At 43.0% G+C, this 26,785-nt stretch overlaps 1 protein-coding gene across 4 annotated transcripts in view; it reads right to left on the bottom strand.

Annotated features, from left to right (window-relative positions):
• LOC147883499 (formin-like protein 14) overlaps window positions 1–26,785 on the bottom strand; it is a 77,806-nt gene that overhangs the window by 17,166 nt on the left and 33,855 nt on the right. For all 4 annotated transcript variants that reach the window (XM_087399275.1, XM_087399273.1, XM_087399274.1 and 1 more), the window contains exons 10-17: window positions 25,302–25,382; window positions 25,118–25,168; window positions 24,943–25,024; window positions 22,652–22,746; window positions 4,947–5,018; window positions 4,743–4,859; window positions 4,520–4,588; window positions 4,338–4,404 (exon numbers count right to left, since the gene is read on the bottom strand). In XM_087399275.1, coding sequence (XP_087255401.1) covers window positions 4,338–4,404; window positions 4,520–4,588; window positions 4,743–4,859; window positions 4,947–5,018; window positions 22,652–22,746; window positions 24,943–25,024; window positions 25,118–25,168; window positions 25,302–25,382 — 634 coding nt within the window. The remainder of the gene's footprint in view (window positions 1–4,337; window positions 4,405–4,519; window positions 4,589–4,742; window positions 4,860–4,946; window positions 5,019–22,651; window positions 22,747–24,942; window positions 25,025–25,117; window positions 25,169–25,301; window positions 25,383–26,785) is intronic.

Below are 26,785 nucleotides of genomic sequence, written 5' to 3'. Positions count from 1 at the left end.
AACTCTGTATTTTTTGACGTGTTCTGTCTTTTTAGGCTACCTGGAAGTTTTGGAGGTGCTGCGGCCTATAGGAAGCATGCCACAGGCTATGGATGCCCATGGCATCGGCCGCCATGGCACCTACTCTATCTGCCAAATAGGTCAAGATGGGATTGAAATCTCAATCAAGCGAGCTTCTTCACACGAGCAAGGACCTCACGTTGCAGCTCCAATATTGTCAACTCCAGTGCGCATCATTGTCAACACTCGTGCACCTCCAATACACGTGACGATCAACAAAGCCCAATCGGTGCTTCGAATTCAGAGTCGGTCTTCTCATGTTCCTGCAACTCCTACCAGAGTAGTCTATTTTTATTTTTAAGAGAGCAGGCCTAGGTGGTTTACTGACCTGAGGAGCAAAGCTTGCCATGAGCAAATTCAGCCTGTGAGAAGAGAATGACACACATAATATGCATCATTTGAACCAATCCTGGCCTACAAGATAAAAACTTGATGTGCTTGTGTATTTAACTCTGTCATTGATTTTGAGTTCCAACCTTGTATGAGGCCAATCAGCTAACAGCAGAGAGAAGAGTGCAACATTAAAGGATTGAAGAAGCAACAGGTCCCAAAGAAGCTAGTTCTGCAGAAAATGAAAGAAAACTTTAAGAAAGCAATATCAAAGTTGTTACAAGGCTCATTGAAGTCTAAAAAGGAGGCAATCATAGATTTGATGCTATGATTAAGGGATCTATTGTTGCCTTCAAAGGTTTTGTATTTCAGTGATCTTTGGGCCATCGAGAGTAGTCTGACCACAATCTGCGACCGTGCAATTCGATAGAAGTCCAATTTGGCTCTTTGGATTGTCAAGGGACAAATGAGCATGAAAAACTCTAAAGCCTAAAAATTCTCAAAAGTGAATCAAAGGTAACTTTATCTCTTTATTTTCTGATTTACCTCAACAACAAATTATTTTATGATCATAATGGTGAAGTCTAAGAAAAAGAAGTGTCAGTGCAAATGGATGTGACACGGTGTGACACATAGACGCATAGAACAAATGGTTTTGAACGCAAGATGACCCGAGGATGCTCATTATGGCGATGCTCAGCTGTGCTACTTCCTACAACAATTGGAGCCGCTTGCAAGAACCCGAGAGTAAGTGGAAATTCCTTATTGTTGAGTACGATGATGCTTGTCGTTGTTTTTCAACTTTGCCACCTATTCCTATCATCATGTATTAAAAGTGTGATAAAAGAGGATTCACTTTTTTATCTGTCTAATTAATGTCAATAATTTTTCACAAAGATAACTCAGTGTCCACAAAGAGTGACATGTGAGTGAGACCCAAGGACCATCAAAAGTATATACTGCCCCCCCCATTTACTGTGGGGATTATGCCTTGAGCAGAAAGCAAGTTATTGGCAGAAGGGAAAGCTGTTAAGACAAAGTTGCAGGTTTATTATACGTCTTGTAGAGGGATTTTCAAGTGGCACAGAAAAGACTATGTGGATTTCTCTTTAATCCTGTCATTTCCTTTTGAGCGAGGGCTGACAAATCTCAGGCCAAGATTGCATTGATGGCCTCACAAGACCATGCCAACTGACCCTATAAGGGGATTGCACAAGATGTAGTGAGCAGGCAGTTGAATAATGAAGACTCCTACAGGGAGTTTCTTGCATAGCTTGCCCAGGCAAGAAAGGATCCACTCTTTCAAAGATTGGAAAATTCCTGAGGAGAGGAAGAGCAGGAGAAGACCCCTTCTGGAGCAGCCCAGAAGGAGGCAAGCAGGAAAAGATCACCAAGTCCATCTCTTTCCTTCTAATCCGGGCATGTTTCTAAAAAGAGCAAGAAATCCCATCACGAGAGCAAGTAGGAAGAAGAAGAGTAAAAATACTTCTTCCTCCTCCAGTTCTTCTTCTGCTTCAAGCTCCTCTTCCCCTGGTTCCAGTTCTTCCTCTGAGCATGTACGCTCCAAAGCTGGAAAGAAGACAAGTGAGAAGCAGAAGCAAGCTGCAGCAAAGGCTTCTGAGCCACGAGAGTTAAAGGAAGGAGGCAAATCAGCCACATAGATCTCTAAGGAGTTGGTTGAAACAAACCTTGAAGCAAGGTTCCATGTTGTTCTTACATACTGAGAGGGACAGCTGGATAAAGCCAATGGTTTGTGGCAAACAATTGCGGGAGTCGTAATCTTGTGCGTGTCCCTCTCTCATTATGAGGGATCAATCAATAAAAGCTGGCTGTTTACTCCCATCTTTTGCATTCATCTGTCCTACAACATCATTCAGCATGATGTCAAAGCTCAGGGAAAGCTTAAGGGAGCTGTACTTAGGCAATCTCATTTTTAATCTTGGATTGCAGCAGCCAACAACAGGAGTGCCATCATTTTTTAAGCATTCCAGGATCCCTTCTATAAAAGTTGAGATGTTTCCTATATTTCCTCAAGATATTTTAGCACATTTGTAGTGCTGTGTGTTGATTGCAACTTGCAGAAGCACACCTGGGAAAGGCAATGTTCTCACACATACGTCTGGAAGGCAAATTATTAACAAGTTTTGCAGAATTTGTGCAAGAAAAACACATTAAAGCTTCACACGTGTAAAATTTATAAGCCTGTGTATTCTAGAACAGTTCAGACTTTGCAGTAAATGCACCGCTTTGTTGAGATTTAGGCAAAGAAAACAGAGTTTGGTTGCCTCTTGCTGGACAAAAAAAAATAGTGCCCACAACATAGTATTGCTATGTTTTCCAAGCTTGTTGACTGATGGGACCATTTTTGGTATTAAAAGATTGTTTTTTCATGTATTCAGAAGTGTTAAACTGCACGATTTTTTTGTTATCAAATTCCGGACTTCTACATTTGTATTGCATTAAATGTCAGGAAGAGATTGCTCCTTTATATTGTGTGTGAAAAATTTTCAGGTTTGTGCACTTCAAATTTGAGCAAATACTTATTAATGTACAACGACATCAATTCATCCATGATGCATAAGCTTCAAGGCTCAGCCAACTATCGGCACAGGGCAATACTTTTTTGTCTGCTCTTAACTTGTGGAAGGTTGCTGATGACACAAAGACTATCCAAATACAGGTACTAGAGAGATTGCAGACATTGTCAAAAGAGCTGGAGAACGCAGTTCCAATCATGAACCTCTTACCATGAGCATGTAATCACACAGTTATTCAAGAGCTGGAGAACGCAGTTCCAATCATGAACCTCTTACCATGAGCATGTAATCACACAGATAGAATAACTTGACACTCCTCATGCAGTATGGAAGGTCTTAAGAGATCTATATGCAATAAAGAATACATGTGTGGAGAACTCAATGTATTGCTAAATTCAGCTCCAACATCAAGGAGACTTGGAATGGATAAGCACAATTTGATGTGATGATAGAAGATCTGACTTGGTTCGAAGAGTCCTTAATGGGATATCAATACCCTTCAGTTCTAGATGAGCAATCTTGCTGCACATGAGGGACTCCCGTCTTTGGAAAAATTGTTTGGGTATTTACTACAATCAGAGCAAACTTTGTGGGCACAGTCACAAACAGAGCCCGCATCATAATACAAGCATAATGCAATAGGGGATATCCCTCTTCTTGTTACAAGTGCCACCGATTCTCAGCCTCATCAATTCTGTCTCCATCCTAATTCTCATCTGAGTACTGTAGGACTGGCAATCACCACATACTTCCCCCCACATAATAGCTTTCCTCAAAATATATCCTTTGTATACCAGAGAGCTTCAATTGGTGAAAGTCCGAAGGACCTGTTCCTTTGTATGTGCTTCGCTAAGCGCTGGTGTGAGTGCAAATAGCTTTTGCTATTTTCCAAAAATAGAAGATGGACTTAGAGAAGTATCATTAGGATGGCAAAGATCTTCAGAGACATAACCAGAGTTTCTGATTATAGACACATTAACAAGCCTTTCTTGATGGATTTTACACTCCCAAGTCCTCTGTGAGATTTTCCAAAATTTTGCACAATAAATGTGCCTTGGATTGACAAGATTTTTATTAAAGACCTTTATATTAGCATATGGAGGAATATGAATGGATGGAATAAAACTTCTATTAAAAAATTTCCATTATCTCTCAAACAAAAGCTGTGTGTGTGCGCGCACACAATCACTGCCAGCAGGCATACATAGGCCTACATATAAAGCTTTCGGGGGAGGAAAAACTATATGTATGGACCTCAATCACTGCTAGCAAGCATACATAAACCTCTGCAAAGCTTGATGATATGGTCTCCAATACTATTGCATTCTTAAGGTTAGTATGCATAGCATTGAGACTCAGGAACAGCAGGGACAAAAAAAACAGGAAGGGATGGGGAGCGGGCACACAAACCTTGCTCAAAAGGGCAACGTGCAGGATCTTCACCAAAATAATGTGCCAATGCATCAGCATTTCGCCCCTGTCACTATTTTTTGATTAATTGTTTATCATATTTCAACTTTAAGATACTTAAAAAGTCAAAAAACACAAATGTTTCCATCACAAAACAATCCTAGAGATGTAAGATGATATACCACTTCTGAGTAGAGGGATGTCAGTGAACGGACGTCAGCCTCAGCCATACTAAGAAAATTTTTCAGATTCTGTACAAACACAACACAGATTATTAATCTACTAGCAACTATACAAAGTCCTGAAATATACAAAAAGACAAAACTGTCTTATGCCTAAAGCTAATAAGGTGGATATCTCATGTCAAAATCTGCAACTGGTTTCATAGAAATTCGTGTGCTCAACCTTTTGGAACCCTTCTGAAATAGAGCCATCATTCTCTGATGCTGTAAGTTCCTGCTCTACTTTTCCCAAACTCTTACTAACTGCTTGCATCTCTTCAGCCAGAGATTTCAACTGGACCTGTAGTAACAAATTACATACCAGCATTAAATGCCCATTCAGAGACTGAGAACAAAATTTGGGGGAACATGCCAGAAACATATTTACCTTAGACGCCTCCTCTAAGTGAGCAAGGTCTTTGTGAAAGTCAAGCAGATCTGGTAGCTTATCAGAAATTACCTGTCATCCAAAGACATAAGTACACAAGGGTAACATATGTACTGAAAATTTACTCTTGCCCCAAGTAGCAACGAAATTTCAAAAACTTAGAATAACCTTTCCCTTTTGCCAAGCTCAAATAAATTGTGCCAATACATTGAAGAAGATCAGCATTGTTAGTTGTCAATCACATAAATAATACATATGTTAAAGATTAGGTCAAGCTCAATGATCATCAAAAAACAATTCTTTGGCAATAATATAAATTTCAGATTTATTGCTCTTGATACACATCTTCCCTCCTCCCTCACTGCCACTCTAATTTCACAGGACAATTTGTTGGTTATGACATCTTTTATGCAGGAGAGCATTCATTTTCTGGTGTTGTTTTTCTAGTGAAGCATGCTCTTCAACCAATTGTGGCTCTAAATGATAAGGCAGGCAGATGGATCATTATGCAATGTCTTGTCCAAGGGGAAATACTTGAATTCACCTTAGTTTAAACATCTCAATCCTCTCATCATAGAGCATTGATTTGGGAGGCTCTGCAACAGTACCCCTGAAGACAACATGTTTTCATTTGTGGGGATTTTAATAATGCACCCCAGCAAGGGGATAACAGATCTGGTAACACCCACATGTTGGTCTCTGAACGTCAACATTGGTCTCAATTTTCTTGCAATTGAATCTTGCTAATCTTTGGAAGGAGGCAAAGCCTATGCTTCTAGGCTATACTTTTCAGCATAATGTGCAGTCCGCTTATCAGACAAATTGGTACATGCTTAGTGTGCAGCAATATGATGCTCTCACTTGCCAATTATGGGTGGATTATGCTTTCCCGTACTGGAATCATGCTCCGTCATGGCTGAGGTTGCCTTTTCATAGGATGCCACATGACAGTTTGCCAAATGAAACACTCCTCGTAGTTACTAATAGTAATTTGGAACATGGTGAATATAAGTAAATGGTATGTGATGCCATTGCACCTATTTGGGAATGGTGCCAAATTGACTTCATCAATAGATTTTGCTACAATCAGCTGCCTAGACCTGATGTGCGGTGGGCTTAAAGAATATCAAAAGAGTACCCTTCCCCACCAATTCCAGCTCTCTTTTCTGCCCTTCTCTGCCTCCCATTTCAGTGCACTGCCACAAGTGGAAGAGGGTCTTCAAGGTCTACGGGCTTTCTTAGGCAACTTGTCTTATGGGCTCCTCCTTGGGCTCTCTTTCCACCCCTCATGGGCTTCTCCTTGGGCTCTCTTCCCACCCTTTCCTTGGACCCTCGTCCCAACCTCTCCTTCCCCTCTTTGGCAGCCATTCCTTTCCTCTCAAGTAATCAGACTTCAGATTTAAATAGCTCTCCAACTGCAAATTTCAAGAAATGTTGTAATCAGCTTCCATTTTGCACATTTCAACCTCGGGGAGGAACCAGATGTTATTCGGGATCCATTCAACAGGAATAAAACATTGATGCAGTGAAGTATCCATAGAATTCAAGAATAGTCTGATCTGTACACGCAAAATCCATCATCACAGTCGTACGGCTGTGTACAAAGCCTTAGATTCCTTGCTGGTACGGCCTGGTTGTACAGACTGTGCGCGGACCACAAGACCGTGTACTTGCGCAGTGTACGGATCTGCACAACGAATTGCAACGTATGGACCTGCAATATGGTGTGTTGTGTACGAACTCAGAATACGGTTTGCTGTGTTCAGAGCTGTTGTACGGACGACAAGTGCCACCGTACGGACTATTGCTGCATTCAATGTACAGTTAGCCAAAGTGTAGGGCAGATATAGTTTCGTACAGAGTATCAACGGGCTGGTAGCTGGAAGTACATGACTATACGGTCAGTTGGTTGTCACCTCAGTGTATTGATTGAGGTGACGTGAACATGGGATGGTAGTACTCGGCTATACGGTTAGTTGGCTGTGAGGCATGAAGAAAAGGGTGCTCTCTCTCTCCCTCTTTCGGAGATTCCTTAGCTCGTGAATGAGCTGGATTGGTGGCTCTGAAGTTGACAGTTAGTGTCTTATGCGTGTCTTATGCCTTCATTTGGAACTTTGAGCATTCCATTGGTCTTGTGTGCATTTGCTGGTAGGCAAGGAAACTGTGTGATCTAGAATGGATTACTAGTAACAGCTCCGGGTATTTACGCAAATGCTTGGGACAGATGTAAATGCTTACTGTTAAGCTTGGTGAGAGCAATGCATAACAAGGAGTATGCATAGGGCATTTGAAGCGTACTAATGGATGTTAGCTGTGTGTCCATGCTTTCTCTTTGTTCTATGGAGGTGAATGGCTAAGAGGACACTCAAGGGAGCAAAGGGGGGAGTATTGGTTGCTAGGAACAGGCCTAACCTGAGTGCAAGTGTTTTCGAACCGAAATGGATGCCTATTTGCCATGATTGGTGGGAGCCCTTTTCAATAAAAAACACGTATTGTTTATGGATGCCTAACGGGCTGTGTAATGTCATTGATGCCAGAGGGATGGTACTTGTATGACTGCCATATTGTTTGTTGTGTTGAGATGCAAGATCTCCTGTGGGAAACAAGTTGATGTATCAGGATGTATGCTGCCCATAGGGTGAGAGACTATAGGTTATGGCAATCCTGGATAGTGGAGAAAGCTTATGTATGCTTTCTTTCTCTGCATTGAGCAGATGGATGGCTAATTGGGCACTAGTGACAGCTATGGGGAACTGTGTGGCCAAGTGTGGTTACTAGTGACAGTTCCGGGCTGCATGCAAGCTTCCTGGATTAGGGATGAAGACCTACTGCCAGGAGTGGTGAGAGTAGTGAACAGTAAAGGCTAGGCAGGGTATGTGGGTGCCCAATGGGATGTGGAATCCCCCAGATGTAATAAAGATTGTATCCTTTATGTAACCTGGAATTCTGGGGCTCTCACTTAATTAAAGAGATACCGAAAGGGGCGCCAAGGTTTTGGGGCCAATCTATGTCTTTGTCTTGGTACACGGATACTCCATCTCCCAATTTGCTGCTTGTATATTTGCAGAATTGTTGATGTAACAGTGTTAGCTGGTTACTTCTTAGTTCTATGTCCTTAATTTATTGAAGGCCGGTTTCATGTGCCATTCTCCTGACATAATCTCATCATAATTACTTCAATTCTGAAAATCTGATACATCAGCAGAGTAATAACGCCATATCTGGCATAGTTGAACTGGTTCAAGGTTGTGACTCCCATAAATGTTTCTGCATATAGGTCGAATATAAATTGATCACAAAGGCACATCCATGAAGACTTCACTGGTGCCTAGGGGGAAATGCAACATTTCCTTTATAAAGAACTTTCCATTAGCCTACAAGTGGCGGTGTGTCATTCCAAGCAGCACATGTACTACATGTTGTATATTCTTATTACATGAGAATGTGTTGTACCCGGGTTCTTACCTCATCTCCACATCAGTTGTGCCATGCGGCTTGGTTTATAAATAGCAATGCAAATCACTTGCAGTGATGAGTCTAGAGGAAATAGGAGTAGGAAAGACAAAATGATACATACAACACAAGAGGTAACCACCACAGCCAAAAATGTAATGCATGTTTGATAAGGAGGCTATTTCACGTGATAACGAAGGAAAATTGTGCCTAGAGAGCTACGAGTGCCAATTGATCAAGCTCAATATTTCAAAAAAATTCTCAAAGTGTTTGCTGATGATTTTTGAACCTTATAGACCTATTTGAAGACTAGTGTATAGACTAAGGAGTGCTTCGAGGTGGCTCTTTGTATCATCCAAGTGATTGAAGATGTCTAATTCACATGTGGAAAGAAGGCAACAATTAGCGGAGAAGAGCGATGAATATCTACACCAAGACTACAGAGGGTGGCGAGACTTAGGAGATAGAGAGAATACAATGACTTTTAAACTGGGTATGGATGAGCGGGCAAGCCCATGTGGTGTAACTACAAACCCCGTTAATGGCCCGGTCAATCTAGATGAAGTGCTAGTCCATGAACCTAGAGGAGTTGGTCTTGATTACTACTATGATACTAGGAGTGAACTGGTTAGGGGAAGTTGTCTAAGATGATCTAAAGTCTTCAACTAGGAAGCAAACTTCAGGTGGTGGATGGAAGATTCTGAGCAGTCATCCACAGAAAGTCTCCATGTTGAAGAACTGGGAGAGCCCATATTGAGGCCAAGTTGAAAGCCTGGATCAGGGCCTACAAGGGAAGCGTTTGGAGCAGAACCAAGACAAGATTCAAACCAATAATGACAATAGGATTCTGTCCACATTCGAGGACATATCCAACAAGTACCATGTGAACCTACAACTGGAGGCAGAATATGCAAGCACACGTTCTTTGGAATATAGTGGAACTCCACAAAGTGTGCTCCACAGTCTTCGATTGCAAGGGGGAAGAAGCATCTTGATGGAAACTTGTATCCTTTAGACCCTCCCACTCAAAAGAGTCCTCCTTTTCATACAGTGCATGATGTTGTTCGGTTTGTTGGCAAGGGACATGCTGGATTACTCGGTTATTGCAATCGATTGAACCATTCTTAGACATTGGCTATGCAAGCAAGTGAGGTGCAAAGAGCCCAAGCAGAAGAACTTGCACATTTGGGAAATATTACTATTATGGCAATGCATAATAGTATGCAGGATCTCCAATTGCAAAACAAAGAGCTCAGTGACAAAGCACATGCACTGGACTTGGAGCGACATGAATTGGAAGAATCAATCCAGAAGCTTACTGAAAGCAAACAAGATTTGGACAGGTCTATCTATGGCCAAGTTCAATGTGCTGTGGAGAAGGAACGAGAGAACAAGGAGAACATGCATTGTATAATCATCCTCACAAGTCAATTATGACCCAAGGATATCGAAACGCTCTAAGGGAAGATTGACATCTAGAAGAGCAACAAAATAGAAGCATTGAAGAGAAGGATGCCTGCTTTACTTCTATCCCAAGGAAGTAGTGTAATAACCCAAGGTCAGTCATCTCAAACTCAGACATGAGTAGCTCCTTGACCTGAGAAATCTTCTTGACATGGTCACCTATCAAGATAAGATCATCAACATAGAGGATGAGTACCAATCGCAACCCCTTCTCAATGAACAAGTAGAGGTTTGCCTCAGAAGGGCTCCGACTTAGCCCTATCCTTTGAAAGAATACATTAATCCTTTGGTACCAAGCTTTGGGGGCCTATTTCAGCCCATATAGCGCCTTCTTCAACCTGCAGACCTTTAATGGGGACCCCGGATCTTGAAAGCCCGGTGGCTGCTCTACGTATACCTCCTCCTCCAGGGTTCCATTAAGAAATGCGGCTTCACGCCCATTTGAAAAATAGGCCACTGGAATTGGGCAGCAAGGGCGATCACTGTCTGGATAGTAACCATGCGAGCTGTGGGAGCAAAAGTTTCATCAAAATCCATGCCTTTAGTTTGAGCAAAACCTTTGACCACTAACCTTACTTTATACTTATCCAAGCTGCCGTCTAATTTGTATTTAAGTTTGTATACCCACTTAGTGCCGATGGCTTTCAGTCGCGGGGGCCTGGCCACTAAGTCCCAGGTATTGTTCTTCAGGTACTGATAAGAATCTGCTTCTTTACTGGGTCGAAGAGTCGATAGGCCTTGGATTCTTCGCTATACCCAACAAAGACACATTTTCTGCTCCGGGAATCAAGCTTGGTCCTGTCTTCCTTGTGCACATGCACCCATGCGTTAGAACCAAAAATACGAAGATGAGTGATAGAGGGCTTCTTACCAAAAAATGCCTCATATGGAGTCTTGTCCTTAACGGCCTTCATCTTGGTCCTGTTGAGGATGTGTACGGCTGTATTGATAGCTTCACTCCAATAGGCTTTAGAAAGGTTCCTATCTCGGAGCATAGCAAGCCCTGTCTCTGTGGTGGTTCTATGCTTCCTCTTGGCTACCCCGTTTTGCTGAGAAGTATGTGCTGTGGTGAGTTGTCGCTTGATCCCATGCTTGGGACAAAATGTGTTGAACTCATTTGAGGTGAATTCTCTCCCCCTGTCTATACGGAACGTCTTGACATCCTCCCCTATCTCCTTTTCAACTCTGGCCTTCCAGTCCTTGAACTTCTCGAAAGCCTGTGACTTTTTGGCCAAGCAATACACCCAGGTCATTCTACTAAAATCATCCACAAAGAGAAGTGAGTACCTGGATCCCCACGATGCTGTAGACATTGGGCCACAAATGTCGGCATGAACCAACTCAAGAGGTTTGCTGGCCCGAAACGAAGCCTCTTGTGGGAACTTGTCCCTGTGCTGCTTGCCTTCTAGACAAGCCCTACAGACACCATCCTTGCCTGTAATTGGTGGAAGTCCATCCACCATCTTCGACTTTAACATTTCAGCCAAGGTTTCATAGCTGACATGACCGAAGCGCTCATGCTAAAGTTTGGACTTTCCGTTGTCTTTATGAACCAACATTGCACTGAGCGGTATAGTCCGTTCTCTTGAACTCCTTGAGCCACCATCTGTCCATTTGCTTTGGATGTCACAGTGACCTTGCCATCTTGAAAGAGAACTGCAATGTTGTTTTTGTCCATCTGACTTACAGACAGTAAGTTCTTGCAAAGGTTGGGTACATAAAGTACTCCAGAGATATCCTTCTCCTCACCCGCGGTTGTAATGAAAGGAATACTACCCATGCCCTTCACAGGACACGTCCGGCTATCCCCGACAGAAACTTTGGAATTCGAGTGTATACTTTCCATGGTTTTGAACCAAGTCTTTCTGTTAGACATGTGCTTTGAAGCACCGCTGTCAACATACCAACCCTCTTTTCCTTCACTGACTGCATATGCTGAACAATGTTCATTGATTAAAAACAACTGTCCAGTCGTCACATTGGCAAAATCATTCTTAGGCTCTTCTTTGTTCCTGGCTTCTCTCTTCCGCTTCTGATTCGCCTTCTTCTTACGGCATTCTTTGGCGGAGTGGCCAAGCTTTTCACAGTAAAAGCACTTCATTTTCTTCTTTCGGTCAGCGTCCTCTGACTTCTTGAACCCCTTTGGCTTGCCTTTTCCAGGCTTGTCTTTGGTCACTAATGCCTTCTCGTCGGTTTGCGTAAAGAGTTTCTCTCGAGCCTCCTCCTGAAGCAGGAGTGGACCAAGCTCCTCAAAGGTGATTGGCTTAGTCCGTTGACCCGCAGTGACCGTAGTCACAAAACTTTTGAAACTCCGTGGCAACTTGTGGAGTGTGAGCAACGCCAATTGGCTCGATTCCACCTTCTGACCAACCGCTGCGAGCTGGTCCGGCACGACTTTCACCTTTGTCAGATGGTCATGCACACTATCACCCTCATTCATATCAAGATTATAAAGCTGATGCTAAGAGTAATGATACGGGCTATATTATCGGTTTCATACAGCTCCTTCAATATGGCCCACGCCTCTGAAGACGTCTCTGCCCATTGGATATGAGGAATCACATCATTTGCTGTCGTACCAATTAGCATTGCTAAGGCTTGAGCATCCCTCTTCTCCCATGCATTGAGTTCATCCGCATCTGCTTCAAATAAAACTTCACCTCTTTTGTCCACAATGTCCTCCGGCTTCTCCTTAGTCCCAATCACTATCTTCCACAGCTTCCGTGCCAACAGATGGCTTCAGATCTTGACTTTCCAAATTGGATAGTTCGTCCCATCGAGCTTTCCAGCTTCACCAAAATTGGGAATAAATGAAGAAGGAAGATGACTGGAGAAGGAGGAAGGACGAGCAGTGGGTGTAGAGGCTTCTGAACGCTGATCCATCTCGGTGAATAGCAAACTGAAAAACTGAAGCAAAAAATATGTACAGACCTCCCGTGCTAGCTTGAGCTAAAAAACAGAATCGCCTTTCTGCCAAGGGACTCCTTCCTTTAGAGAGTGCTTTGATGAAGAAGAGTTGAGAGCCTATGGCTCTGATACCATGATAGAAATCAAGAGGGAATGAATCACTCAAACCTCCACCCAAGATCTCTCCAACTCTTACACACACTCAACTCAGATAGATGATCACAGATGCAACAAACCCTCACTCAGAAATAAATATGGACGGAGAGAGAGAGAGAGAGAGAGAGAGAGAGAGAGAGAGTATATTCATCCACAGGATGGTGGGCAGAAAAATAGCTCCAAGGGAGCAGTACAAAACACAGTAAAGTGCTGGAGAATATTGATGAACTCTCTCTCTCACAAACTGCTCCAGATCTGAGTGCTGAACACAGCCTTGGAGAGGGGCTTTCAGTCTTGCACTGGATGCTAGAATGAATGGAGGAGTGGGCCTTTTATAGGCACTGCCCAGGCCCCTTGAGTTGACCAACCAGCAGGGTCGGTACCCTGTCTGGTGGCCGACCACATGGCCCCTAGAAAACCGACCAGGGTTCGCCCTGGTAGGTGGCCCTAGTTGGGCCGACTTGGCCTACCACAGGCCCCTATATAAGGGTGCCCTGTGTTGGGGTAGAGGCACATTGCCACCCCTTTATTAAAGATATGACACCTATGACTGTCTTAAGACAGTCATAGGGTAAAACCTAATCCTAATAAAACCTAAGAGTTTGTGGTGTGGCTCATCACTTCACACCCGCACACTTGAGTCTTCTCACTCTCTCACTCTCTCCCTCTTGCTCTTCTTTCCCCTTCTGTCCCCCTTCAACTAGTATCAGAGCCACTTCTCCCTCTACCCTTGCCTACCCACCCCCTTCGACCTCTACCTAGCCTCTGCAAGGGCCAACGGGCCAGCACGCGGGCAGCGTGAGCAAGACGCGGGCGCGGGTCAGCAGGTGACAGCGCCGTACGGACGTACGTCGTCCGTACATCCGTACGGACGGGCGTCGCAGATCTGCAGGCAACGACGGCATCGCAGCGCGGAGGCGAGCAGGCCGCTCACGGGCGGCGGCAAGCGGAGCAGCACGAGCAGCGTAGCTGCTCACGCAGCTAGCGCTACAGCAGCAGCTGCTAGCTGCTAGCCTGCGCAGGGGCAGCTAGTGCACAGCACCAGGCCGCGCGGAATCAGAGCGCGCAACGCGCACTCAGGTACGGCCATCCGTACCTGTCGTACGGACGCCGTACAGGAGCCGTACATCCGTACGGACTTACGCTGCGCAGGTACAGGACGTGCGTCAGGGAGGACTTTCGAAAAAAAAATTTAGATTCCGTACACTGCACAGGTACAAGAAGTACGGCAGGACTGCACAGGTACAAAAAGTACAGCAGGACTGCGCAGGTACAGGAAGTACAGCAGACAGAATTTTTTTTGGGAAGAAAAAGAAGGAGAAAGAGCTCTCTGCTCTTGATTCAGGATCATCTCTCAGTTTACAAAACTGTGTTTTTCTTGAAAGTACAGCAAGTACCTTCATTTACCTCGTGCTTGAGGTGAAGAGAACCACAGTGTGTGGTTGATTGCACAGTTATCTGTTTTCGTGAAGGAAATGCCTTGATTTTGCAGAGGTCTTTTATGCTTTTACTGGGCTTGAATCTTAGTTTCCGGGTGAGCAGATCATAGGGCTTTTGCCTGGCAGTTGATGCTTTGTATGCCTTGAGGTAGTGTGGTGCCAGAGAGCACACATTTGCCTCGATTTCCGCAGTGTGGAGGTGACATTTTCTTGCAGGTCACATTTCTTGTGCAACACTCAGAGAACCTCAGTTGAGCCACGCTTGGCCAGGGCGCATCGAGTTTACTCGATCCCTAACTGTCCATCGTTGATAGTGCTCGAAAGGTTCCTCATTGAGTGTTTGTACGTTGGGATCTGTGTATGTCATTTCTACACAGGGCAGTATATGCATTACACTGTTGGTTGATTTTGTCAGAGAGATTTTCACATTGCATGCTACCTCACTGTTGAGGTTGTTTTCACTTGGTACAAGTGTCAGATCAAAGGGCTTTTGCTCAGATTTTGCTTGAGGCACTTGGGTTACTGTCAGAGATCTTCAGATGCCTTTTATCCCCTTGGCAGAAGGGTGATTGCATGGGATTTATCCCATTTTCTGTTGCAGGTTTTGTGACAGGCTGAAGTGTCATTTTTCTTTTTGGGTGTTTGCCAAGTGGTTTATGCATATTAACTCAGTGCAATACCTCATCTGAGGTGGGAGAAGTGATCAGGACAGCTGTGTTTTGTGCGGACAGCTGTGAAAGCACTTGTGGAGCAACTGCAGTATTCTGAACTTACTGTTTTTTCTGAGAAATCAGAATTTTATGCCTATCTGAGCATGGTACAGTTTGTCAGAAGGTACAGTGATTGCAGGGACATTTACTGTTTTGCTGCAGATTCTTTTGACAGTAAAAACAGCACTATTCTGAGTGCTTCTGGCTCTTGATAGAGCAGGTTTTTTTTAGAAATCAGAATTTTTATTCAGTCCTTTTTACTTCCAGGGAGTCAGATACTTTCCTTATCTGATATGGCATCAGGGGGAAGTGAATCTTCAATTCTGAACATAAAGAAACTCGAAGGAGCACACAATTATGCATTATGGGCAGAACAGTGCTTGAATGTACTTCTGTTAAAGAATATTTCTAAGCCCATAAGGGTGAAGGGTGTCAAGCCATCTGACATGGCAGCTGATGACTGGGAAGAGCTTGATTTGTCCGCAAGGGCAGCCATCATGCTCACTATTTCTGATACTCTTGTGTTCAATGTTCAGGCTGAAAAGACCTCTTATGGCCTATGGCAGAGGCTAGAAGAGTTGTATGCCCAAAAGAGCTCAGCCAGTAAGGTTTATTGGTTGAAGAAGCTGGTTGATCTTCGCATGAAGGAAGGTACAGCTATGACCTCACACTTGAGAGAGTTCAATGCCATCTTTACACAGCTGATTGCACAGGGATTGAACCTTGATGAGGAGTTCAAGGCTACTTTCTTGTTGTGTACCCTGCCTGAGAGTTGGGACACTTTCAAGACCACCCTGTCAAATTCGAATGTCACTCTTATGTATGCTGATGTAGAGAGCTCTCTCCTTATGGAGGAGATGAGCAGGAAGAATAATGCGAGCAGCAAGTCTTCAAATGCCTTGCAGGTACAGGATAGAGGCAGGACTCAGCAGAAGGGGAGATCTGCTAGTAAGTCCAAATCTCGCAGTCAGTCCCGTGGTAAAAAGGATATTGAATGCTTTTATTGTGGCAAGAAGGGACATGTGAAGTCTAAGTGCTTCAAGTTCATACAGGGATCAGAAAGCCAAGAAGGCTGAAACAAAGGATGCTGGCAATGGAAGCAAAGGCAAAGGCAAGGCCAAGGCAGATGACTTGGATGCAGTGAATGTTGCAGCAGAGGATAGTGACAGTGACATACAGGATGTTTTATGCTCTTCTGCTGTAATTGCACATACCTTGGTTATTGATGGACATGACATGCACACCTGGCTCTTGGATTCAGGTGCTTCTTTTCATGTTACTCCTCATAGGGAGTGGTTTACTTCCTACACAGGTACTCATGGAGTTGTTCATCTTGGGAACAACTATGCATGTCAGATTGCAGGGATTGGCAGTATACAGATAGTATTTCCTGATGGACGCATATTCATGCTTGATGGTGTCCGCCATGTGCCGCAAATCAAGAAAAATCTGATTAGCACTGGCTTGTTGGATGACAGTGGTTACCACACCACATTTGGGGATTCCAAATGGGTGATTACTGATGGCCAGGTTGTAGTGGCTGAGGGTTATAAGTGTGATACCTTGTACCCTCTTTATGTTTCCAGTGTGGGTAATCATGTTGTTGCCATAACCGAGCTGCCAAAGGTTTCATTGTGGCATAGCCGGTTGGGACACATGTCTGTTAAAGGAATGCAAGAACTGTCACGTTTGGGTTATCTGCCGTCTCTTTCTTTTTCAGATTTGCCTACTTGTGATCATTGCATATTTGGCAAGCATTCTGTGACTCCTCATAAGAGGAGAACTCCCCAGAATAGAGCACCGCTTGATCTAGTGCACACTGATTTGTGTGAGATGCCACAGTTATCACTAGGGGGTGCAAAATATTTTATTACTTTCATTGATGATGCCACACGCAAAGTGTGGGTCTATTTCTTGAAGCATAAGGGCGATGCCTTAGATGCTTTCAAGAAGTTTGTCGCTCAGGTTGAGAATCGGACAGGTCGTAGGCTGGAATGCCTCAGATCCGATAATGGGGGTGAGTATGTGTCACATGCTTTTGTGCAGTTTTGCCAAGCTAAGGGCATCAAACAGGAACTCACAGCCCCTCATAATGCATCTCAAAATGGTGCAAGTGAGCGGATGAATCGAACTATTCAGGAGAAGGTTCGATGTATGTTGTCTTATGCTGCATTACCCCATGGCTTTTGGGCAGAAGCCGTGCAAACAGCAGTTCACATTATTAACAGGTCGCCAAACAAGGCTTTGGAGTTGAAAGTGCCAGAGGAGGTGTGGTCTGGCAAGCCACCTTCATATAAGCACTTACGTGTATTTGGCTGCGAGTGCTTTGCTCATGTACGCAAAGAACTGCGCACCAAACTGGATCCAAAGTCAATCAGATGCATCTTTATGGGTTATGGTGACAAAGGTGAAATGGGGTACAGGTTATGGGATCCCGTTAAACGGAAGATTATATGCAGCAATGATGTCATCTTTAAAGAGGATAGTGTACACAAGGAACCCGTGCAACCTGTGGAATACAGGAGGGTTATTTATGATGATGTTGGACAGCAAAGAATGCCCATTTATATGCAGCAGCAGGCTGCTGCAGATAACCCTGTTCAAGAGGGTATACAGTCTGAAAATCAGCCAGATAATTTTGCCAATGATGCACCACTGGATATGCCAGCAGATGAGGCTGTAGAATAGCCAGATATGGTGGTACAGCCACCCGTCATGCATGACGAACAGGCTGGACAGCAGCCTAATCCGGAACATTTTGTTAGGAGGAGCACCCGTGTACAACGGCCTCCTGCCAGGTTTGTTCCAGGAGCCAATAATGTGGCTGATTTTATCATGCTGACAGATTGTGGTGAGCCTTCCAGCTTCAAGGAAGCTATGGGAAGAACAGAGAAAAAGAAGTGGGAGAAAGCCATGCAGTCAGAAATGGACTCCCTACTTCAAAATGATACATGGGACTTGGTGCAGCTACCTGCAGGCAGAAAGGTTTTGCCATGCAAGTGGGTTTACAAAGTCAAAGTGGATTCAAATGCTTTACCGAGGTTTAAGGCCAGATTGGTTGCCAAGGGATTTAAGCAGGAGAAGGGCATTGACTTTGATGAGATCTTTTCCCCTATAGTCAAGATGACTACTTTGAGAGCAGTGTTAGCTCTTGTTGCTCATGACGACATGGATTTATGTCAGATGGATGTGAAGACAGCTTTTCTTCATGGAGATCTCCATGATGAGATCTATATGAGTCAGCCAGAGGGATATGCTGTTAAAGGGAAAGAGCAGCTTGTGTGTAAGCTCAAAAGGAGCTTGTATGGACTCAAGCAGGCACCAAGGGAATGGTACAAGAAGTTTGATGCCTTCATGCAGTCCCAAGGGTATCATAGGTGTGAAACCGATCATTGCTTGTACACCAAACGGGCAAAGGATGGCAGTTTGATGCTTCTCATTCTATATGTGGATGACATGCTTATTGCCAGTAAATCTCAGCATGAGATTAGTGCTTTGAAGAAACAACTGCATAAGTCTTTTGACATGAAAGACTTGGGTGATGCAAACCATATTCTTGGCATGCGGATTACTCGTGACAGGTCCAAGGGACTTTTGTTTCTGTCACAGAAGGAGTACATTGACAAAGTACTGCAGAGGTTTAAAATGGAGGGGGGGAAGTCTATTAGTACCCCGTTGCCTCCACATTTAAAACTCAGCAATAAGGACAGCCCCAGATCAAATGATGATAAGGCTGAAATGGCCAAAGTTCCGTATGCATCTGCAGTTGGCTCTTTGATGTATGCCATGGTTGCCACTCGTCCGGATATTGCTTTTGCGGTGGGAGTCATCAGCAGGTATATGGCAAATCCAGGCAAGCGGCACTGGGAAGCAGTGAAAGGTGTCTTGAGGTATCTCAAGGGTACCAAAGACTTGTGCATATGCTATGGTAGGCAGGATGCATTTGTGCATGGTTTTACAGATTCAGACTATGCAGGGAATGCAGATAACCGGAAGTCTACTACCGGTTACATTTTCACATTTGCAGGAGGTGCTATATCATGGGTGTCTCGGTTGCAGAAATGCGTTGCACTGTCAACTACTGAAGCTGAATATGTTGCAGCCACTGAGGCTTGCAAGGAAGCAATATGGCTTACTCGGCTGGTGGGAGATTTGGGCATTACAGGAGATATGCCAGTTTTGCATTGTGATAGTCAGAGTGCTATCATGTTGGCAAAGAATTCAGTCTTTCATCAAAAGACCAAGCACATAGATGTGAAATATCATTTCATCAGGGAAGTACTGGAAGACAAGCGACTTGAGCTTGTGAAAGTGCATACTGATGATAATCCTGCAGATTTGCTCACTAAGAGCTTGCCTACAGAGCGGTTTGCACATTGCCGCCACATCATGGGATTAGGATGAGACCATTCTTATTTTATGGTCTTGTATACAGTAACTGTATATTGCTGTAATTTTTATTCTTTTCTCCCCTTTAGGCACATTGGCCTTTAGGTGGGAGGTTGTTGGGGTAAAGGCACATTGCCACCCCTTTATTAAAGATATGACACCTATGACTGTCTTAAGACAGTCATAGGGTAAAACCTAATCCTAATAAAACCTAAGAGTTTGTGGTGTGGCTCATCACTTCACACCCGCACACTTGAGTCTTCTCACTCTCTCACTCTCTCCCTCTTGCTCTTCTTTCCCCTTCTGTCCCCCTTCACCCTGTGCAGCCAGTCTGCGCTGCTGCAGGAGCCTCCATGTGAGGCCTAAAGCCCTGTTTTACCTGCTGTTGCAGGCTGCAACCAGCCCGTGTGCTGGTTGCCTATGATGCCGACCTGAGTCTCTCTCTCTCCAGCCCTCCTACCTCTCATTGCCCCTTGTCCCCTCAAATTGGGGGCTCACAGGTGGGCACAATGAGTTTCTAACAGTAATCACAGTGCAAAATGTTCCATGCTTGTAACCATGGTTCTTTCTTCTAGCCACATTTTTATTTTCCATTATTGAGATTTCATCTTACTGAGCACACGTGTGTATTCTTCTATGTGAGTTTTGATTGCAGGATTCACATCCCGCCTGGGCTTCTTCTGCTACGATATGCACATACTCTCCTGCAGCTTAGAGTACTCTCTTTTCATGGCTGATCACCATGCATGCTATCTTCAGTATAGCACTTGTCACCTTCAGTGTGACCTTTTTCCAGACTTCAGAGCTCTTATCGCCTTCAGTGTGATCGGTCTACTTCAGCACAACCAATCACCTTCAGTGTGATGCACAATCTTCAGTATGGTTCTCTGCAATCTTCAGCAAGGCCATGGATCTTCAGTATCCAACAGTCACATTCAGTGACAAGATGTCGGAAGCTAGTGCATGGGGTGGACTTCACACCAGTGAAGTTACGAGTAAATTGACTACCTTACCGGATCACCCTCCACCAACGTGCCGCACGAGACTGACGACGCTTCGCACATCCACAAGGGTTCTCCATACGCGATCATTCCTCCCAAACACCTCAACGGCCTTGGGGGTGAGCCTTGGTGTGTTGGGCTATGATGCTTAGTCAATGAGAATGGATCTAGATCGCATAGCTTAGTGAGTTGGAAGCGATCTCAAAACCCAGTCCTTGAGTATCTAGTTTCAAGAGCCTTTCGAGAGCTGCTAAAAGATGGTCTCAGTTTAGTAGAATTCTAAGTTGTCTAGAGTTAGATACAAGTTGTCTTGATTCTAGGGTTAATTGATTCCTAGGCCTCTAGATTATTTAACCTTGGTGAATGGGTATAATAATAATAATAATAATAATAACCATATTCATAACGTTATTTATTAAAAGTTGATGCTTCTCTGAAAAGCTGGTTTAGCTTTTCTACTCTATATATATACATTTGTAAGACTAGAATATGTCCAATCATACAAATTTAGATTTTTTGTTGTTCTAAAGTCCAAAAATCTACACAGATAATAAAAGAGAAAACGAAAGAGAAGAAAAAAGAGGTAACAAAAACTTTTTTGAAAAACAAAAGGAAAACATACTTAGCTAGCAAACCAACAACTATGTCGTCATCAGTGCCCAAGCATAAAAAGCTATATTGGGTTTCTAAAAACAGTCTCTTGGGCAAACCCATTGTTTACTAAAATATGTCCCATTTAAAAAAAAAAGAACAAAACAAAAAAACAAAAGAGAAAGAAAACAAGAAATAAAGAAGAAAGGAAGAAGGTGACTAAGCAAAAATAGACAAGCAAATCAAGAAAAAATACTTCCAAAAAACAGGAATAAAATCTCTCTCTCTCTCTCTCTCTCTCTCTCTCTCTCTCTCTCTCTCTCTCTCTCTTATTTAAAACATAAAAAACTAAATGGACCCCTTACACTTATGTACCGCTTCCTACAAAGATGCAAAATTACATTCCAAAAAGCTAGTTTAGATTTTCTACTTTTAGCTTCCTTATTTTTGAAAAAGCTACTCTATTTTTAGCCCTAGATCTCCTATAAAATAATGGCCTAGCCTGCCCGAATCCTCCATCTCCTCTTCCTCTTGCTGCGCAACAGCTTCCACCTTGCCGCCATAGCCTTCCAAACTGCTGCTACTATTCTGATTCGCTGACACCTCCTCTCTCTCTTGCTGCCCACCTTATCCCAGCCTGCCAACAGGGCTCTTCCAGGTTGCTGTGCTGCTGAAAGTGCTGTCCTATTGCTGCCCTGTCTACCCTTCTGGCTTTCCTATTGATTGCTCTCTCGCACGCCTAACTCCTAGCCTTTCTACTCTTCATCCACCAAAACTGGTGCTCTGCTCCAGCCTATCTTCTTGCTGCTCTACATGCCTTATGGGCGATCTTGATGTTCCTTTCATCTGTCAGGCTAAGGGTGAGAGATTGACCAGTTTTTCTCTCTCATCATCTTGACTGTTTGTACAATCAGCCTGCTGTATGTATCTCGTTTTCTGACTGCCTAGCTGTTTTAGAGGGCTGCCAATTAACTCAGCTTACCTTATCTAGGGTTTAGACTTATTCATGCTAACCCTAATCGGTAATATCTGTTTTGCTTGTGTTCTAGGGATAAAGGAGATGGTTGAAGCTGGTGACTATCTTCACCTGGACCTTTCCAGGGACTGCCAATGGTTGCTTTCTTGGATTAGTCTAGGTCATATGTATATTTGGGCTCTATCTTTGGCAAAAGCATCTTTGTAGAAGTCTTATACTTGAGTCTTGGTCTATAACTCTGGGATTACCATAGTGGATTTTGCCTAAAGATCCGTATTACCATTGTAGTAAGGCTAAGCTTCATTGAAATATAAAATACAACTGGGCTTACCCTACCCAATTGGGGGGGAGCAGCCTCATTCTCACCCAGTCGGGTGTCGGTGCACTTGTCTCCATCTCTTATTTTCTGTTGATATGTGGACGAATATGCTATGAATGAATTTTAAGTTGTGGTATTAGGAAAGTTTTGAAAATTCTAAGTTTATTATGTCATTCAACTAGAAATCACACTTCCGAGTAAGCAAAACTCTGACCATACTCTAGGGGTATCCTTTCATGAGGGAAAGAAGAGAATTCAACAGATCAACCCACATTATCTGATTTCAGGATGCCTACATACCTTGCACAAATAATGCATGAGAGTCATTTTGTTGTTCCTTGCCCGAGTGTCAGTAAGCTTTAAAAGACTGTCTAATTTGAATCCGATTGCAGATCCTGAATAAGTTATGCAGCACAGGGACAGCAAATCATAAATGGGAAAAGGATAAGTATTTTCATATTTAGCATCAACCGATGTACAACACAACAATCAAAAATACACAATTTGTAAAACAAAAGGAATCACTAGGCAAACCAGCATTCGCTTCCAAAATCACTTCACACATATATGCAGAATCATCGCATATGATTTAATTAAACACAATAGAATGGATGTTCAAATATTAATAACTTTGACTAATCCCAACACATACAAGGCTTTACATTTGCAAAAACGATTATTTGTTTAAAAGCCTCAGCTTCAATCTATATGCAACTTTCTAGAAGATTTAACAGGACCATGGCATGAAGTCATGGAATACCCAGCTCAAAAGGGATTATAAACCAAGGGGGCAAACCCTCTGTTCTGACCAAAAATTCAACATTCAGAGCAGCATGCTGGGTAAATAATTAAAGAGAAAAGAACCACGAAGATGTAACAGGACCATGGCATGAAGTCATGGAATACCCAGCTCGAAGGGGATTATAAACCAAGAGGGAAAACCCTCTGTTCTGACAAAAAAATCAACATTCAGAGCAGCATGTTGGGTAAAGAATGAAAAGAGAAAAGAACCATGAAGACTGTCCGTGCAATTGGTGAATCAACAAGTTGTATCACATCAATCGGGTGATGCGAATTGCATATGATCCAAAACATGATAGTACGTTATTCCCCACAGGATTTTGATACCTACCATTATAGACACTTTGCAATCGAAGGACTACCACTATGAAGATGTGTAGCCTGAGGACAATGTAGACTATAGAGAGCAAGGACAATATCCAAATGACTCTATGCTTGCATTTAGCTTTTGTTTTGAGAATGGTCAGATCCAAAGATAAGTGGGAACGGTCTGCTCCTTGCATAAGGGGTGTACTACGAGATAAGTGGGAACGATCTGCTCCTCGCATAAGGGGTGTACTACGAGATCAAAAATAAATAATGTGAACACAAGGGATCCCATGACATAGTCCACTAGATTGTGGTCACCCCCATGTGGCCAGAATGATCTCTCTTGACCCTGGCCATCTCTATAGTCCATTGTAGATGAGCAGCTCATGCATCTAGCAAATATTGGATCTAGAGTGTGTTGCACTTTGATCTGCACTTTAACTCCAAGCGAAACACCTAGCAATACTATGGCATCCCCCTACAAATCCAAGATCTCTTCCTGTGTCCTCTTGGTCCTAGCATTGAAGTCCACAATGAGTAGGACTTCACCTTGCCATATGTACCTCTGATTGTCATCATAGAAAGTGCCAAGCATGGTGAGATATGATTGGTCCTAGCATAGTCTAATGTATGTGGAGGGAAGTAGCATGTTGCACTGTACATGTCCATGGTTCAGGAACCACATATTGCAGAAATGCTCATCCGTACCAAGGATTGTGACTTCGTGCCTGGATATGAGAGCCAAAAAGAACTGCCACTCCTCTTGAGCCTGCAACCCCTCCATTCGTAAGGGTTTCAAAGACTCACGTTACTATAGGTCCACCTTCGTGCTTTGGGTGTCTCTATATACTGCCTAGCGAAGGCCACATGGTTCCGTTCTCATTCTAGAATGCAAATGGTGAAGCACCAGTGCTCCCATAGGCTGCATACCCTTGTTTTCAGGGAAGAGGAAAGGAAGGAGGGAAGCTCATGTGAGGCACACAATACCAGTAGAAAACGCCCTAAAGAGTTGGATATTTGGTGAGGAGGAACTTGTGTCACAGATAACATACGCCTTGAAGCAGCCCTCTGAATCAGAAGGTAGATGTCTCCTTACACTATAGCTAGGATTCATACATATTGTTATAACACTTCAAAAGACAATCTGCAAAAATTTATTAAGGATTATTGCTTCTGAAGTATCACACATCCACCAAATCTGCAACTTAAGATTCCACGCTAGCCATCTCAAAAAGGACACACAGAGACAGTCTACAGAAATGTATTGAGCATTAGTGCTTCGGAGTATCACACATCCACCAAATCTACAACTTGAGATTTCACGCTAGCTATAAATGAAATCAAGGTGGTTCATATACTTTGAGCATTCAAGAGAAGGCAATATCATTGGTTTCCATCACATCTAATCGTTTCTGTAGACCAATACACACATGACAATACAGGATTTCCTCAATCATCATGAAAGCAGAAACCATGACTACCTCGGGCAGTTCCTTGATTTAAAGCATTCCCAAGGGAGAGAATCGTCTGCATGATTTGTCGTAGTTTGTTAGAGTCCCTAACCTGCAGAGCTCGAATAATAAGTTATGAAGATGACTTTAATATGCCAATTATCACAAATTAACCCTCAAAATAAATCAATGCTTTACAAATTACCTCTTTAGAAGCATTATTCACTGTTTTTAGATTTTTGCGTAGATCTCCAACCTATGGTTGTGATAGAGTAGTACACAAGATGCAAACTAAGTTAGGACGGAGAAAAATCTGGAGGCATGTGTTCCACAATACTATGGCTGTTTCATTTCAAAACAAAAAGTAAATAAAGAGTGATAATGATGACCTGTGTTGCGAATTGTAACTTGAAAGAGAAAACTCGTAGCTTGGATTCAACTCTTGGCACTCTCATCATCTCTAGAAATAACTGCATCATCCACCATTGCCACTCGTCAACACTAAACGCATCACCAACGTTGCCTACAAGACCTATGTTGTTGTGCAATGAAATATTGTCAATTGTTTCAATTGTATGCTAGTATAGTCCCCCTAATAACATATTTCTGATGTCATTGGTTGTTTGCACCTAAATAAAACCACCAGATATTATGATCATGATTTGTCTTTCTCAACTGCCTTTTATGTTGTTACATAGTGTGAAATAAGAACTTCATATTGATTTTTCCCTCTGCCTCTTGTGATTCTCTTCCTCTAGCAAAAAAATGTATGTGCATGAATTAAGGAGTCTAAACTCAATCCTCTTCTCACCAATTCTTGCATAACCACGTTGGACATAATTTTGAATGTGGGTGGCGCATCGCTGTCATAAATTGTTCATAGTCTTTGCCAAGATGATTCAGTGCAATTTACGCTAAACTTTCAAACTTGACTTCTTAAGTGATAAATGTTAGCTGATCTATAATATTTTTCCGCCTGATCAAGTAATTTGAGCTTGTCTTGGTGTAAAGTTATTTGCCATGTTGAGCCAAACATTATAATTATTGACATGTTTTTGGACCAAAATGCGTTCTCCAAACATTTCTATGTATCAACAGCTAGCCTTTTACCTCTAATGATGGAGATCATTACATGTTTGATATTTGAATTTTGAAATGAAGTGCCAAATCGGTATGTCCACATTTGGACACAATAAGCTAGTGTTATGATGACCAAGTAACCTAGGGTTAGGATTTATAAATCCTAACTTCGAGACAATTATGTAGGCCATGTAGTTTCTTTAGGATAGCCCTTGTGTAGAGATACTTACGACACCCTGTGCCAATAAAAGAGTGAGCTTAGGCTCATTTGGGTCATTCTTGGAGGTGAGAATGCCAAGCAGGTTGAATCCATCCAAGCCTATATTCCCCTAATGACATATGTGTGCAGATGAGGCTACATGGTATGCAAGATGTAGTCTTATTTGGGAGAACAGTGGCTCATATTACCTACCTTGTAGGTAAGGTCCCAAGGGATCTATGGTTGGGTCCTGACGCAATAGTCTACATTAAATTTGTGCCCCTATTTGAGTATCGGCCTATGGATATTTTGCATGTATGCTGAAAGATAGAGATGATGGACCCCATGTTAGCAGACTTACCTTGAGGTGGCGTTCCATTTCGTATCAAATAAACTCTATCTTCATCTACATTTGTGCTGACTTGGTGCCACAAGAAAAGTCACAATTTGTAGAGAGAGATCATGTACGAAAGACAACATGAAGATAGAAGAGACCATATGAATTATCTATTGTTTTGTTGTGTTTTTGTAATTACTTAGTGTAGGATCGATGAATAGAGAATAGAAAGAGAGAGAGAGAGCAAGATGCAAAGA

This window comes from Dipteris shenzhenensis, chromosome 28, assembly GCF_047967505.1.
Source record: "Dipteris shenzhenensis isolate YYH24624 ecotype China chromosome 28, Dip_SZ_1.0, whole genome shotgun sequence".
Lineage (NCBI taxonomy): Eukaryota > Viridiplantae > Streptophyta > Polypodiopsida > Gleicheniales > Dipteridaceae > Dipteris > Dipteris shenzhenensis.
The sequence above is the reverse complement of the archived record's forward strand: the minus strand, read 5'-3'. Positions and strand labels throughout refer to the sequence as shown.